General features: G+C 44.4%; 1 protein-coding gene across 1 annotated transcript in view; it reads left to right on the top strand.

The window, feature by feature from the left end:
• The window catches only part of GALNT17 (polypeptide N-acetylgalactosaminyltransferase 17), a 194,561-nt gene that overhangs the window by 47,006 nt on the left and 131,931 nt on the right, over window positions 1-15,624 (top strand). Inside the window, 1 exon segment of the mRNA XM_030472544.1 lies at window positions 1,447-1,630. Coding sequence (XP_030328404.1) covers window positions 1,447-1,630 — 184 coding nt within the window.

Consider the following 15,624-nt stretch of genomic DNA (forward strand, 5'->3'; position numbering starts at 1 on the left):
CCTCCTCTGTTTGGACATGAATGATCTTTCTTGCCAGGCATTACTTGGCTCTTGCTGTGAAGCGCTGTACACCAAAGTGACATCCCGGCTGCATGGCTGAACCCTTCTGACAGCCTGAGCTGAAGGATGAAATGTTTAACCAGCACAGGGACAGACAGGGAGATCCTCCCTGGCACACTGCACCTGGGAATGTTCATCTTTGTGACTGTCCCTGCGGCTGTGTTTGCTGTCCTGGGTGGCACCGAGAGAGAGGATGATGGTCTCATGGTAGAGCCCTGCCCAGCACATGTGAATCCATCACCTTAATCGATTCCTTTGGTTAAATGACACTGATTTACCTCTGCTTACCAAAGCATGGTTTACAGTAGTAAAGGAAGTAAGAATGCAGAAATAAGGGAATATACTTAGTGAGGAGTGAGGAGAGACAAATGCATGCTGGGGGATGTGTGTGCCTAGTTGTCATGATTATGGTCTTGGAATAAAGCAGTTAATGGCATTATAGGCTCATCAGTCAAAGCTGCTGGGTATAATGTCTGAGCATTTCTCAGGTGTCTTTGCAGTTAACAGAGAGGTTTCATTTTCCCCAGAATCCCAAGGTTACCGTCCCTTCCAAAGCATCAGTGGTGACAACAGTCAGTTCTGCTCTCAGAGTTAGGGCTCTGCTGTTCAAACAAAGGAGAATATACCCTGGTTTCTTTATTACAAACCAAAACCAAGCAACAAAACAAAACATCAATACTTTGTTTCTGACAAAAGGAAGAATATGAGTCTCTGCTAATGAACAATATTAAAATTCAAGGAGTCCTGTCTAATAAATAATAACATGAGCATGAACTTAGTTTCCCACAATCTCCACCAAATCATCAGTGTAGCTCTTTCTGTGCAGCTCATTTTGAACTTTGCCTATTTCTTTCAGCTATGCAGATATAAATAAATAATTCCACTTGATAAAGGAATGGGAATGCTGTACTTCAAAAGATAAGAAAGCTTTGAGGGGAAATTGTTTTTAAATCCATAACATTTGTATGCTGTTCATACTGAGCAAAAATTCATTCAGCTGGCAGTTAACCAACCCTGGTTTATTCTCAGTCTGTGTTCAAGCTATCCTTCTCCTGGGGACATCTAACCTTACATGTAATTACCTCTCTGAGAGTGGGCAGGAGGCCTGAATAGCCTTCCTAACAGCTAGATAAATGCCCAGATCCCTGGGACAGGTTATCGGTTGGATGCTGTGGTGGCAGAGCTGTTGGGAACAGTGAGCCACGAGGAATTTCAAGATTTGAATAATTTTCATTCCAGCATTGAGGCAAAGAACCAGAATTTGAAATGTTTTCAGAAAACCAACCCGAACCACCACAGATTTTCAGATGGTTTTTGTTTCTTTGATAGTTTGGAGATAACAGTGATGAATTGTAACAGTGATGGTGGCTTTTTTCTTCTCTCGAGGTCTGTCCAAGTCACTTGGTCTCATTGAAGGCTATGGTGGACGTGGTAAAGGTGGGCTCCCAGCCACCCTGTCTCCTGAGGAGGAGGAGAAAGCAAAGGGGCCACATGAGAAGTATGGCTACAACTCCTACCTCAGTGAGAAAATTTCATTGGATCGTTCCATACCAGATTATCGTCCAACCAAGTAAGTACCAGTTGCTCCATGAAGGAATGCACATTTAGGTACCATCCCAGAGCCAGGAGTGATGGTTGCTTTCATATTCTCATGTGATGCTGTTTGCTCTTCCCTCCTTATCATTTGCAGGGCCATGCTCAGTAACCAGTGTAGTTTGGCTGAAAATGAGATAGTTCATGGAATCCCGGACTGGTTTGGGTTGGAAGGGACCTTAAAGCTCATCCAGTCCCCACCCCCCTGCCACAGGCAGGGACACCTTCCACTAGAGCAGGTTGCTCCAAGCCCCTGTGTCCAACCTGGCCTTGAACACTGCCAGGGATGGGGCAGCCACAGCTTCTCTGGGCACCCTGTGCCAGTGCCTCAGCACCCTCCCAGGGAAGAACTTCTGCCTAAGACCTCATCTCAGTCTCCCCTCTAGCAGGTTAAAGCCATTCCCCCCTTGTCCTGTCCCTACAGGCCCTTGTCCAAAGCCCCTCTCCAGATTTTAAGTAGGTGAGTTCATAAAGACAATTTATCAGGGGAAAGAAAGTGAAATTCTTTCCACTCTTTTTTCTCCCTCTTTTTTTATTTCCCTAAAGCAATACATTATTTTAGGTGGCATTAATGCAACCAGAAGCTCACATCTGGTTTCGTCAGCAAAGGGCTGTTCATTGAGCTGTTGAGCTTTGGTGTTTGTTGCCCTGTAAATGTGTGCGAAGACTCCCTCCCCTCTCTTCTTAGCTCCTTCATGTCCCTGCAAGACCTCCACGGCTCTCCAGCAGCCCTCGTGCTCCTCGTGGGATGCTAGTGTGGGATCTCCTGTTGGAGATCCGTGCAGATGCCTTTGAAGGGACTCTCATGGCTCAGGTGGCAATATCCTTCCTCTACTGTTGTTCCAGAATGACCTTTTAAGATGATGGTGATGTAGATGTTTACCTGCTAAGCACCATGGAAGAACAGACTTTAAATGAAATGCCAAATCATTTTGTTAAGTGTGAGATAGTCATGCTGTAAATTTATCTTTATGGAAGTTAATTTTAGATATGGCTGGCAGAGTGTTCCTCAGAATAGGAAGGTGTCAATTTGTCTAGAGTGAAATCCTTGATAAAGAAATGAGCTGAGAGAGATTTAGATTCTGAAAGATATTACATGTCCAATGCCTGTGTCATTGGGGCAGTGACAAAGCCATTGCTTGGCTTCTGCAAACCATCGCAAATCATGGAGCAAGGGGATGCAGCTCCATGTCTCCAGCACGCTGGCAAATTGTTACGGATGTGAGCGCATGGGGAGCTTTTGTTCCTTCACTCCTCTGCATGCTGCATGAATTTCAAGCAGCCACTCGGAGTTTCTAAGGCTGTCAACCACTGACAACAGAAATATTTGGATGAGTTTTCAAAGGAATAGAGGCCCGGCCTCCAATTTTGCTGGTGTGGTTTGTCTGGACAGAATGAATTGCAGGTACAAATTGCACCTTTGGCTATATGATATGCATATCCCACTACAATGACAAATCCTTGAAGTGAGACTTTCTCTGGCTGTTACTTGAGCCTGAGCTTCTTATTTTCATTTCTCATCCAGAACTCTGACTTTGAGCAGAGCCAGCATTGCTTTGTGAGAATTAATTTGAAAAGTAATGGTTTTTTCCAATCTGGGAGGGGGGAGAAAAGGATTAATTCTGACATTTTTAGGCTTGCCTTGCGTTCTTGCTCAGTGCCACCATCCGTCATTTCATGGGTGGGTGGTGGAGAGGCCAGAGCAGACACAGCAATTGATTGAAAAAGCATCATTTTAGAGCTGGGCTGATAATGTGGAGGGAATTCGTGGGTACTGACTGCAGCTGCATAACTTAATGCCTTATATCTATGTAAGAACTTCAGGAGCGTATTTTGGTTATTGCTTTTTTTTTAGGGATCAATTGTCTTGGTATTGTAAGAGAGCACTTGGTCTGGTTATGAAATAGCTTGAGTTTGCTGGAGGATTGGGAAAGTTTCAGCTTTTTCTACTTGTGACTTGAAGATCCATTCGCTATTTTGTGCAATGCCATTTTATGGCTGGTTTTATGAAGGGTTTAATACAAACCATTTAAGTCAAGTATCCTGGTCTCTGATTAAAATAGATTCAAGTCAAAGGAAATTAGCCTAAATGGTTTCAAAATTGCAGCATTAGTGGGGAAAAACTGTTGAAAACCCTCCAGCTGATAAGCATTACAAAGCATGTATTACTTTTAAATGTAGTAGGGAGCCCGTTCGGTTCAATGGCCTGTTCAGCCATTCCCTCTTGTTTTGTCACTATGTGCCTTTGTAAAAAGCCCCTTTTCAGATTTCTTTTAAGCCCCTTTTAGGTATTACAAGACTGGTATAAAGTGTCTCCTGAGCCTTTTCTTCTCCAGAGAAGTCATCTTTGTGGCCAAAGTGAAGGGGACTAAAGTGAGTTTGAGGGAAATTTGGCATGTTTGTAATCTTTTGTATTCAGACTCCCCTGACTTGTGGTCACCATCACCAAGGTCTCAGAGGTGCAGGTGTCCCTGTTCATTGCTGTTTGCAGGCAGATGTTGGCAATAAGGAGGCGTAATGAGTCCCAGCTTATGGCCTCTTGAGTGCCTGCCCAGAGGCAGCAGAAAGGATAGAGGTGAGTTTATCTGGAGATAATGGACCAAGAGGTGCTGGGTGCAGGGTGGTGCTTAGGAGAAGGTAAGGTCTTTCCCAGGGCCGGGGGTGAGGGCAGAGTCCCTTGCTTGTCTGGATTTGGGGAATTGTAGTGTCTCTTTTGCCAGGTGGGACGGGGCTTGGAGCAACTTGCTCTAATGGAAGGTGTCCCTGCCCGTGGCAGGGAGTTGGAACGGGATGAGCTTTAAGGTCTCTTCCAACCCAAACCAGTCTGGGATTCTATGATTCTTTTTAGCAGTTTGTATTATCATTGTTTTGGTTGTAAAATGCAGTTTATTTGAGACATTTTCTTTTCTTAAAAGCTTAGGCTGCTCACTTAGGCTGGAAGATAGAAAGTCTGCTCTGCTGTTCACCCCTTGAGCAGTACTGGCCTTCACACTGGACTGATTCCCCAAAAAGTGCTGCTTATGGTATGGATACATGAAATAGCATGTGTGGTTCTGATTCCATAGAGCTGTGCCTTTAAGACCTTAGTCTTGAGCTTATCAATGTAGAAGTTTCTGATCCTGGCTGTCTGTGGAGTAGGGAAGGTTGTGTTGGGTGTGCATCACAATGTGCTTTTAGAGTGAGTCAGGTAACAGTATTACATTTGGGTGACCAAGAAAGCTACTCCTTCGGCTAACACAAGGCAGGACTAGTATTTTGGTGCAAAGGACCTCATTTCAAGTCTTGCCGTGAAACAGTGCCATAATGAGGTAGGCAGCACATTTCTGTCTTGCTTGATGAGGTTTTTCAACTTAAGAATGAGATTCCTGGGTGTTTCAGAAAACAATTCCTGTTTCTAGATTGGAAGCGCCCAAGGTGCTGCCCACAGACTGCAGGACTTGTACACACATCTCCAAAAATGAGCTGGAGAGAGTTTTCTTTCATTTTCTGTAAAAACTGTGAAGGAGGAAGCTGATCTGTGAGTTTCATTGATCCATTCACAGCATTTTCTGCTTGCCTATGAAGGATGGGGAGTTTCAGACATGTTTGTTTTCCTTATAGAAAGTGAAGCGTATTTACATGGGATTGTAGGGACTGCTTACGTTCCCATCTTTGATACTAGATTTTATGCACTTCTATTTCATTCTGTGGTGTGTGATTTAATGGGAATCTCTCCTATGTGTAGAGGGAAAATCAAAATTGCTGTGTTAGATCAGTCTGCAGGTCCAACTTACCCAGTATTTAATAATCTCTGATAGTGGAACCAGATGCTTCAGGTTAAAGAAATCATATTAAGGAAAGCTATGAAATAATCTGCCCATCTGGTGTGTTCTATCTTCTCTGTTCTCTTTTTTCAATCCTATCTAATATAAACATGGAGTTCTCATTATCTCTTTAAAAGTCTGTTCTTCTGGAATCCTGCTAAGCTCCGATTTCAATGCTATTTTATGGCATTATAGGATTAAGGAGCAGATTTAAGAAAAAATAATACCCACAATTGTTAGGACTATTGAATCATTGGGTGAAGATGACATATTCCTGCTGCTGGAATCTCAACAACTGTTCTCATGCAGGAAAAGGTTCCAGATATTAAAGTGAAGAGGAAGAACGGTTTAAGTGATAAGCAACTTCCACAGCTCAATTATCAGATGTTTTGAGGGTTTCCCAGCCAGGAGACTGGTGGGTCCTGCACAGGGGTTGGGCAAAGCATGGGTAAACTATGGTGGTATGTACTGGGAGCTTCATCTGCTGCTGTGTTTTTGCAGCATGCCCTTGGTAAAGGGTTTGTGTGTACTGGGTGGATCCCGTGTGGCCTTAGAGCAGTGTCCTGCGTGGAGCTTCATCGTAGAATCACAGACTGGTTTGGGTTGGAAAGGACATTAAGATCATTTAGTTCCACCCCCCTGCCATGGGCAGGGACACCTCACACTAGACAATGTCACCCAAGGCTCTGTCCAACATGGCCTTGAACACTGCCAGGGATGGAGCATTTACCACTTCTCTGGGCAACCTGTTCCAGTGCCTCACCACCCTGACAGGGAAGAACTTCTTCCTTCTATCTAACATGAACTTCCCCTGTTTAAGTTTAAACCCATCACCCCTTGTCCTATCACTACAGTCCTTGATGAAGAGTCCTTCTCCAGCATCCTTGTAGCCCCCTTCAGATACTGGAAGCTGCTCTGATGTCTCCACACAGCTTCTCTTCTCCAGGCTGAACAGCCTCAACTTTCTCAGCCTGTCTTCATACGGGAGGTGCTCCAGCCCCTGATCATCCTCACAGCCTCCTCTTGACTTGCTCCAACAGCTCCATGTCCTTCTTACGTTGAGGAACCAGAACTGCACACAGTGCTGCAAGTGGGGTCTCACGAGAGCAGAGCAGAGGGCACCACCTGTAGCCATTGCTAAAGATTAAATGGTCACATACCACTGACTTGATTTTAGTGTTTCCCAGTGGTGTGTTGGGCTTGAGTCAGAGTCACCACTCTGGAGTGTCTCAAGTGGCTGAATCACCTGGTTATTTCTGTAGCTGCCTGCCTTGGGAGCCTGGGAGCAATTGGGCTTTTTAGCACCATCTAGTTTTATTGCCAGAGACTTCTGTGTAGCAGCAAGTTGAAAGTCTTTCTTTGAGATATAGTGGCAAAGGCAGTTTAGAGAAGACTTTGGGTTGTCCTTTGGCATCTTAAAGGAACTAAATCAGTTCTTGATTTCATTTTTATTTAAAGTGGTCTGCATGTGCCCTTTGGGGGCTCTCAGCATGTACATACTGGGTGCTAGAACATATTCTGAGGTGAAGGGAGCAAGCTGTAGCAATAGGCACTGCTCTCTTTGGGGTCTCGGCTCACCCATGGAGAGCCTCCTGCTCTCTGCCATGGGGCTACCTTTGGGTCTCAGCCTTCACTCGGTTACAGGATGTTGCAGGGACAAAGAATTGGGTTTGGGTTTTATAATCAAAACTGAATAGGTCATTGGAGAGTCATGAATGTGAATGTGACTTAGATACATCAGCACTGTCCAGGAAGATGGGCCTTGGAGACCTTCAGTGTCCTGCTTAGGAGAGCACACCATCACATCTCTGCTGTGCTGGACCCAAGATGTTCTCATCCTGTGCTGGACACGGTTCATATCTGCTCACAGGGGTTTCAAGACTGGCAATGTTTTGTTTGTCTGTGCCCTGTGGTTTGCTCTCATGGGGCTCAGGAAAGTTTCATGTGTTATTATACTTACTTATTTTCATGTGAAGAAGAGCAAATCTTTTCCACTGTGGAAATATCTAAAAAGACCTGGCGTTGCAGGTGCCTTTGTCTCAGTTTTCTCTTGTACCAAGGTACTGAAATGACATGCTTCCTCAGCACGTATCGTGACAGGTCACTGCCCTGTGTGCCTTCTCATGCATCTGGCATCACATTTGTCTTAGCATCTCGTTTCTTCCCCAAAATAGAAAGCTTAAAACTTCCTTGAGGCTTTGCTTGAAGCAAAAGGCTTGTTTCCTTTCCCCCCTGCCCAGATGAGCATCTTCTTTCTGGTAGAGATCTGCAAATACTATTGCAGCAAGTGAGAGAGCTCTTTCTTGGTGATGTCCTCAAGTTTTTAGTAGCTGGAACATTCCTGGAGTCACCCATTTGTGGTATTATGTCAGTTACTTAGTCATGTCCTGCCTGTGTTTTTAGCCAGGCTTGATGAAATGAGTCTAAGGAGAAGGACAAAAACAAACTACTTGAATTACGCTGGTGATATTTGCTGGGAAACGGAGTTCCATGGCTGTTTGTAGTCATTGCTATTTATTGCAAACAAAGGAGGTCAAAAGAGCTTTTTCCTCTTGCATGGACAATACATTATGTTTTTCAAAGAGGTTTTGGTTTTGTTTCTTTTTGCAATCCCATATATAAATAATAGCAAGGAGAAGAGAAGCAAGCTGTAGTGAGTTCTCTTTATCAAATAACTGAAGGAAGAACAGTGAAAAACCCCGTGACTTTCAGATGTGAAATTCTGCTTGAATAGCATGTGGGAGTGTATTAGAAGACACATTTATCTCTAGGAAGAGAACTAGTTGTGTATCTTCTCTCCTACTTGATAGTTGTGGGTCTGATCCATTGTTGTCTGAGAAGCACTCTTGCCCTTGGCTTTTTATGGCTTCGGCCATGAAAACAGAAAAGCAGTATTTTCCAATACTTGGAAAGATGCCACCTGATAACTTTCTGGGAGAGCAAGCAAAGAAATCAAGCAGTGAGTATCAGTGTCAAAGCTCTGGCATAAAGGAAACGTGCCTCAGAATAAGGCTCACCAAGATTAGTGCAGGACAGATTGCTGGATGCTTTCTCTCTGTTCATGCCATCCTGCCCCATCTGCCCGACCTCCGCCAGGCTGCTTGTGTTCCTGGTGCTCCCCAAAGGGATGTTTGAGGCTGTGCTGCATCTGTCCCCACTCTGCTCGGAAGATCATGGGGGTAGGAAGATAGTTGTAAACTTAGCTTCAGACCTGAAACAGCTTGGTTTTCCTTTCTCCGGGGATGGTACTCCAACTTTTGGTGACTCTTGAATGATTTGCATAAGAGGAAAATGCTGCTTTATTGCTGCATTGCTTTTCTAGGAGTAATACAAACCAGCATGCTAGTGAATAAATACTGGGTTTGATCTTTATTCCTCGGTGCCCACCAATAATTCTTCCCTGTGAGGGTGCTGAGGCGCTGGCACAGGGTGCCCAGAGAAGCTGTGGCTGCCCCATCCCTGGCAGTGTTCAAGGCCAGGTTGGACACAGGGGCTTGGAGCAACCTGCTCTAGTGGAAGGTGTCCCTGCCCGTGGCAGGGGGTTGGAACTGGATGAGCTTTAAGGTCCCTTCCAACCCAAACCAGTCTGGGATTCTAAGATACTGTTATTGGGCTCGCCGTAATTCTTCTTCTTGAAAACCAAACTAATAAAGTCTCTTAAAATACATTTTTCCAGCTGTGTTTGCTATTGGCTTATTATTTTCCATGCCTGCTACTGTGACCTCTCAGGGGGAGCCAGCTTGGTGGCTCAGAGCAGTGCGGTGCCTGTGCAGCCAGGGTTGGCTCCACTGTGTGCTATGACAAATCACCCCAAAACTAAAAGTGTCCAACTTCCTACTGGAAGGGTTAGGGTGTTTTTTTTTTTTTTATTTCTATTCTGGATTTAGATGGGGGCTCAGGACAGCTTGCTTTTTCCTTCATTTCCTTTTGAAGTAGAGGTGGTTGGAGTGCGCTTTGTCTGACTGCTGCGTGCTGGGTGTGGAGTCAGAACTGTGTCAAAAGCCTTGGGGCCTCAGAAGTCTCGATATCTTCTTTAAACTCGGTGAGAAAGTGCTTTTGGGAAAGTAACTCTAGAGTTTATTTAGTGGCTGTTAGGAGATTCTCTTACTATCATTTATGCTGCATAGTGTAATCTTGAAATGCTACAACCATGGATTTATATACATGGTACCTAATTTTTGTTATGATTGTCAAATTTCCCTTCCTAGCTAGAAAATTATCCCCTATTCTTACAAGTTCAGAACATGATGCTTCAGGGAAGACTTCTATCTCTGAAATGTGCTTTAAAACATTTACTAATGTAAAGCTAAGTGTTAAATGCATGCTTTGGCAAAGGACAGGATTAGTATAATTTAACAATTTGCTTTTGTGTTCCTCTGAACTCTGGTGCTGAAAAATACCTGCATTATCATAAATACTTCTGACTAAATTGTACTTATGAAAATAAATGAACTAAATTAAGCTTTGGATGCACTTCTTTGGAAGTTGGCTTCCAAAGAAGTCAAAGCTTGTGTGTTTGTGCTACTCATCTGCCGGCACATATTGCAGAGAGCTGCTCTGTTGCCACGGGAGCTTTTAAATAGGTCATGTATTCACAGCCATACCAGGCAGAGGTGTGAGTCTAACACTGGTGTCTCAACAGCACTGGTCCTGAAGTCATGTATTTAGTTTTCCAGCATCCAAGGCAGTCGGGTGTGTTGCCTTCACGTCCGAACACGTGCTGGGAAGGGCAGGAGGATGGGGGCCTGGAAGGGATGAGCGTGTCCTGCAGATGATAGCTTCTTTCAAAGGACAGTCAACCACAACAGATGAATCCTTTGAAATAGTTTCTGAGTTCATTATGGATTTTTTCTCCTCTTCTCCTTTCTGCTGTCCCAAAATTGCGGCTGTTCAATAAATCCCAGACCAAGGATGTCTCAATCTCTTTCTTCCTATGTGTGAAATAGCTTGTGTGCATGGGGAGAGATGGGTAAGTGGATGTGACACTCGTAATTGCTCTGGCTTTTATGTCCCTTAGATGTGTCTGAACCTAATAACTTTATTACAAGAGCCTCTCTCAAAAATAAATCCTGTTCTGCACGTTCTCTTTTTACAACTTTGGAGGTAATTTCTTGTTAGAAGTTGCTGAGTAAGTAATGTGCATTTAGGCATGCCTGTATATCCCTATATATTTAAATTATAGTGACTATTTTTGATACCCCAATTCTAAAATATAAAGCATAACATTTCTGAAAAATAGTTACTGGAAATAAGGTAGGTGCTTAAAAATCCTGGGGAAGTGTGGGGAGTTTTAGAGCTTTAATGATTAGAAGTAGTTTCGGAGACTCTTGTGTTCTGGATCTGTAAATGCTGAACTGTACCAGGCACCATTAGGTCTTTTAAGATGCTTGGGTAATAGAAAATGGTTTGGTTTTCTCTGTACTTCATAGGGTAGACACAATTGATTTAATATTGATAGTCCCTTTTGCAAGAAGACATGTGCAACTGAATCAGCAAAATACAAACTAAAATAAGGCATTAATGAATGGAGCATGATTAGGAAGTGGCAATATGAATAGCAATCTGAACACTTGCTTTCTTTTAAGCTTGATCATAATCTTTACAAAAGCCAAATGAAGATCAATTCATTTCCTGGTGAAGCTTTCTTTTTGTGAGGAGGACATGAATGAAGCTGCTTTGGTATCAGTAGCTTCAGTTTGTGCTTGTCACCTGTTCAGGATATGCAGGTTTTGCCTTTCCTCCTGAGATGGGAAGACAAAAAACAGTGCAGATACATAAGCAATAGCTGAGAAGCCGTGTGTATGATGGGATAAAGGAAACTTGAGCAAGCTTGAGCCTGCCTCTGTGTGTTCACACACACTATGTGTGTGTTTAGACAGCAGAAGATTGCAACAGGATTTATAACACATTGTATTTCAGCTGTGGTGCTTTGCAGCCCAATCACCAGTAAATCATTCAATCCAATCAGTGCACCATTGATACGTAAGAATTTATCTTCCAGGCTTTCAGCTGCATGAGACAAAGTACATATTGGTTTTCTGTGGCAAGGCAGAGCGTGTGCTGGGCCAGGAGGGGATCTGTGAATAGCTGCTGGCTGCAGGCAGGAAAGAAAAGCCAAATCTGGGATGTGTATTAATGTGTTAAGTTTGGCTGCGCTGTGGGACAAGGTTTTGTGTTAGCCTTTGTGTTGGGTCTTGTGGGAAGTGGGTAGAAGTCAGGTGTTGTTCATAAGGTAAGGAGGAGAGCGCAGAAGACTTCTGGATTTTCACACTCTGGTTTTCAGGTGTACACCCAAAGCTCTGGTGTGTGCAGGTAAATGATAAATGTTACATTGGGAAGGTGTACACTGTGTGTCACTCTATGCGTTTCCATACAAATCTGCTCTTTGTTTCTTGTGTGTATTCACGTCAAGTATATCATGGCCAGGTTGGATGGGGCTTGGAGCAAGCTGGTGTAGTGTAGCGGCAGGGGGCCGGAACTGGATGAGCTTTAAGGTCCTTTCCAGCACAAACCAGTCTGTGATTCTATGGCCAGTGCTGCTTAAAAACGCATCTCATAATGCAGTCTGTCCTTACACCCTGAAGTCGCAGTGTACATCTCCCCCCTTTGGGGGCAGGGACACCTTCTGCTAGACCAGGGTGCTCCAAGCCCTGTCCGACCTGGCCTTGAACACTGCCAGGGATGGGGCAGCCACAGCTTCTCTGTGCACCCTGTGCCAGCGCCTCAGCACCCTCACAGGGAAGAACTTCTGCCTAAGAGCTCATCTCAATCTCCCCTTTTTCAGCTTAAAGCCATTCCCCCTTGTCCCATCAGTCATCCTGGCTAATTGCATTCAGTTACCTAGTACCTGAAATTGGAATATAAGCAGAAACGCAAATCAAAATGAGACCCATCCTCTATTTTTTTAACTGTTTGATATTGCTTGTGACTTGGGTTTTTTTCCTCTGAAATGAAGCAGTAGGCATCTCGTACCAATGAATTGTGTGTTTTCACAGCCTTGGTGAGCAGCCTGTGTGGCGTGGCTGGGCTGTGGCGGTGCCAGCTCTGGGCTTGCAGAGCTCCTTGTGTAGTCCACTGTGCAGGGATTTGCCAGTCAGGGCTGAGCTTCTGCTGATCTAATTCTGACAGAGGTTAAGTAAACTTACACAGTGATTTCTGTACATAACAGAAGAGGTTTAAAAACCTCTTCATCTTCCCAGTTCATAAACCCGTCAGCAGACTGGGGCTGTTATTACAGGAAAGAAGAGCTATCTCTAAAAATCCATTGTGCCTTTTAAGTTCATCATTTTTATGCTAGCTGTTTCAGCAATGGCATTGTTCCACCCTGAGTTCCAGGCAACACAAGTGTTGGCCACTTTTCTTATTCATTGCCCTAAGTATGTACTGGGAATGTCAAAATCCTGAGTTCCCAAGTGCTCTATTCAGTAAGACACTCCTATGGTAAGGTTATATACCAAGAATTTAAATTTGGCAGGTAAGGCTTGCAGCAGTGGCAGCTTTATACCAACCTACCTGAGAAGAGCTGTGAACTCGTTGGTAGAATTTGCTGGTGTGATTGCCACCCCAGACTCACTGGCCTGGTCTCACTTAACTGGATGCGCCCGTCTGAACATTTGGTCTAGGTCTGCCTGAAAAAAGGCATTCCCACCTACCCAAAACAGAGCTGCGTCAGTCTATTATACCCGAGAGCAAATACACTTCAGATAGAATGGTGGAATAAGTTGTCTTTTGGCAGTGTCAGTGTCTCTTCATTGACCTTGAAGGGAGCTTTGACTTCTACCTTAGACTAGATGTCTCTTAATTAACCACATCCAGTGTTGTGTCTACATGATCCGCTGCACGAGCAGGAGATGCCTCTAATAGAGGATGTCAAAACATACCTTGTTAATTTACAGTTTTACGTTACTGCCTTTCATCCCGTGATCTCCCAGCACTTCCACACTTGTAATTGTTGGGGATTTGGTTGCCCCTTTGGAGCAGAGTCAGTGTTCCTCTGCCTGACTGTGACAGCAGGAGGAGGTCAGGGTACTTCTTGCTTTAATGTGATGATGCCTGGTTCTGTGAAGTGCTACAGACAGCCATTTTCAAAGCCTGTTCCTTCAGTCTGTGCCTATTTTGATGTTATTCAGCTCTGTTTGGAGGGGACTGTTTAAAAACAGGCAAAAAGAAATGCTACTGTATTTTCTCCCTGTCTGATGTGCTTTGCCTCGATGGCAGAAGAGCCAACAGAGTGGCAGAGACACTGCAGCAGGACCTGGGGTTTTTTTCCTGAGCCCTGCTGACCTCCTGTCATCTTCAGGTTGAGCACATAATTCCTGCATTCCTTCATTTGAAGCAATGATAATGTTAAGTTTGAACAACAACATGTGGTGCTTAAAGCATTGATGCCTTAGTTATGAGAACAGCCTCTTTCTCGTGATGACTCTTGACAAACTGAGTCCTCAGCTCTGCTGTGGATGTCCATGGTGTCCAGATATGGCCCTGAGGGAGGCATGTTCACCTCCTTGCTACGTGGTCACACAGGGCAAAGGCACTGTCTTTGTCTAGCCCTACCTTGTCATGGTGTATTTTGTCATTGTGTGGCTGCTGAGGAGTAGGCAGAGCTGGGGGGCTCTAGGCAAGAAGCAGATACAGTGGATGTCATGACTTGCTCTATCCTGGAACACACGTACCTGGTGATGGTTGTGGGATTATAAACCATATGGTGTGTTAACCTGCTTTTGGGACCGTGCTCCACCAAGTGTCCTGATGCTCTGTCTCTATAATGGGGTAAAGTTGTTGGTACATCGTGTTTGGAGAATGCTCTGAAAGTGCAGGTTTTGGAACCGAAGGGTCAGAACTTCCCAGGCACTGAGAGATGTATTGATAATTCTTTTAGTTGCAAGATAACGTTTCATAGAATCATAGACTCAGTGTGGTTTGTGTTGGAAGGGACCTTAAAACTCCTCCGGTTCCAAGCCCCTGCCATGGGCAGGGACGCCTTCCAGTAGAGCGGTTGCTCCAAGCCCCATCCAGCCTGGCCTTGAACACTGCCAGGGATGGGGCAGCCACAGCTTCACCTGTGCCAGCGCCCCACCATCCTCACAGTGAGGAATGTTTTTTCCACCCTGCCTTTTCTAAGAGCTTGGCGAAACAGTAATCTATAACATAGTAACTTTGGGGAGAATTCTGCATCTTGTGCAGAAATTCTAACCGAGTTGTCTCTTGTGCACCCCTAGCTTTGATGCCGCAGTTCCATACATCATTGTAGGAAAGGCATTTAAAATGTATGAGCTTATTAAGTTGAATCTCTCTGCTCCTGAACCACGTTTTATAGGAAAATCTACAAAATCCTGTAAGAGCTGTGCTAACATAGCTGAGCACTTTCATGATGCTAACAGTGTTTTTTAAGGACAGTAAGTAACAAGATTCATTTATGCTACTAATCAAAAGAATATTTGCCTATTTAAATATTCAAACCCTCAAGCCTAATACAAGAATGAAATGTCAGGAAGGGATAAGCTCCTGATAAGCACGTTAGCTGGATTTATTTTGTGTGATGGCCAGCAAAGAAATGATTAATAACGATATGTCAGGAGCCAAATGGGGGGTCTACTGAGTGCTTAGAATTAAGAATAAAAAATAGGGGGCTGGGGGGAATCTACCCTTTCTAATGTGTAGGAGAAGAGGAAATATTTGAAAACCCATCATCAGGATCTTCTTTTATGAAGAAGTGTGGTCTTCATACTCAGAACCACCAAATTTTTCTCTACCCCGTTGTTTTCCACAGGCACGTAGGATCTGTTTTCCTCTGTCCATTTTGTGCCACTGCACAACTGGCTGTTTATTATGCCTGATTACACAAGGAAGCTGGAGAGGTTCCAGTAGGACCCCCATTAGTAGCTATAGCGGTAGCTTCAAAGGACGTGGGAGCAATATCGACCCTTAAAGACTTGGGCATTCCATGGGTGTTCAACCTTCTCCGTGGCAGTTCCTGCTGTTGGCATTCCAAAAGGACATATGGAAGGGATGTCACCTTCATGCAGTGTGGGAGGCTTGCGTCTTGAACAGCCCTGAAGGGCATGTCTGCAAAGATGAGTAATGGCATGGCATCAGAGCTAATGATGATGGAGCTATTAAATAGATAAACTGGTCATCAATCAGCCTGAGCACCGGTCAGGGCTAGCAC

The sequence above is a fragment of the Strigops habroptila genome (genome assembly GCF_004027225.2).
Source record: "Strigops habroptila isolate Jane chromosome 13 unlocalized genomic scaffold, bStrHab1.2.pri S16, whole genome shotgun sequence".
In the NCBI taxonomy this organism is placed as follows: domain Eukaryota; kingdom Metazoa; phylum Chordata; class Aves; order Psittaciformes; family Psittacidae; genus Strigops; species Strigops habroptila.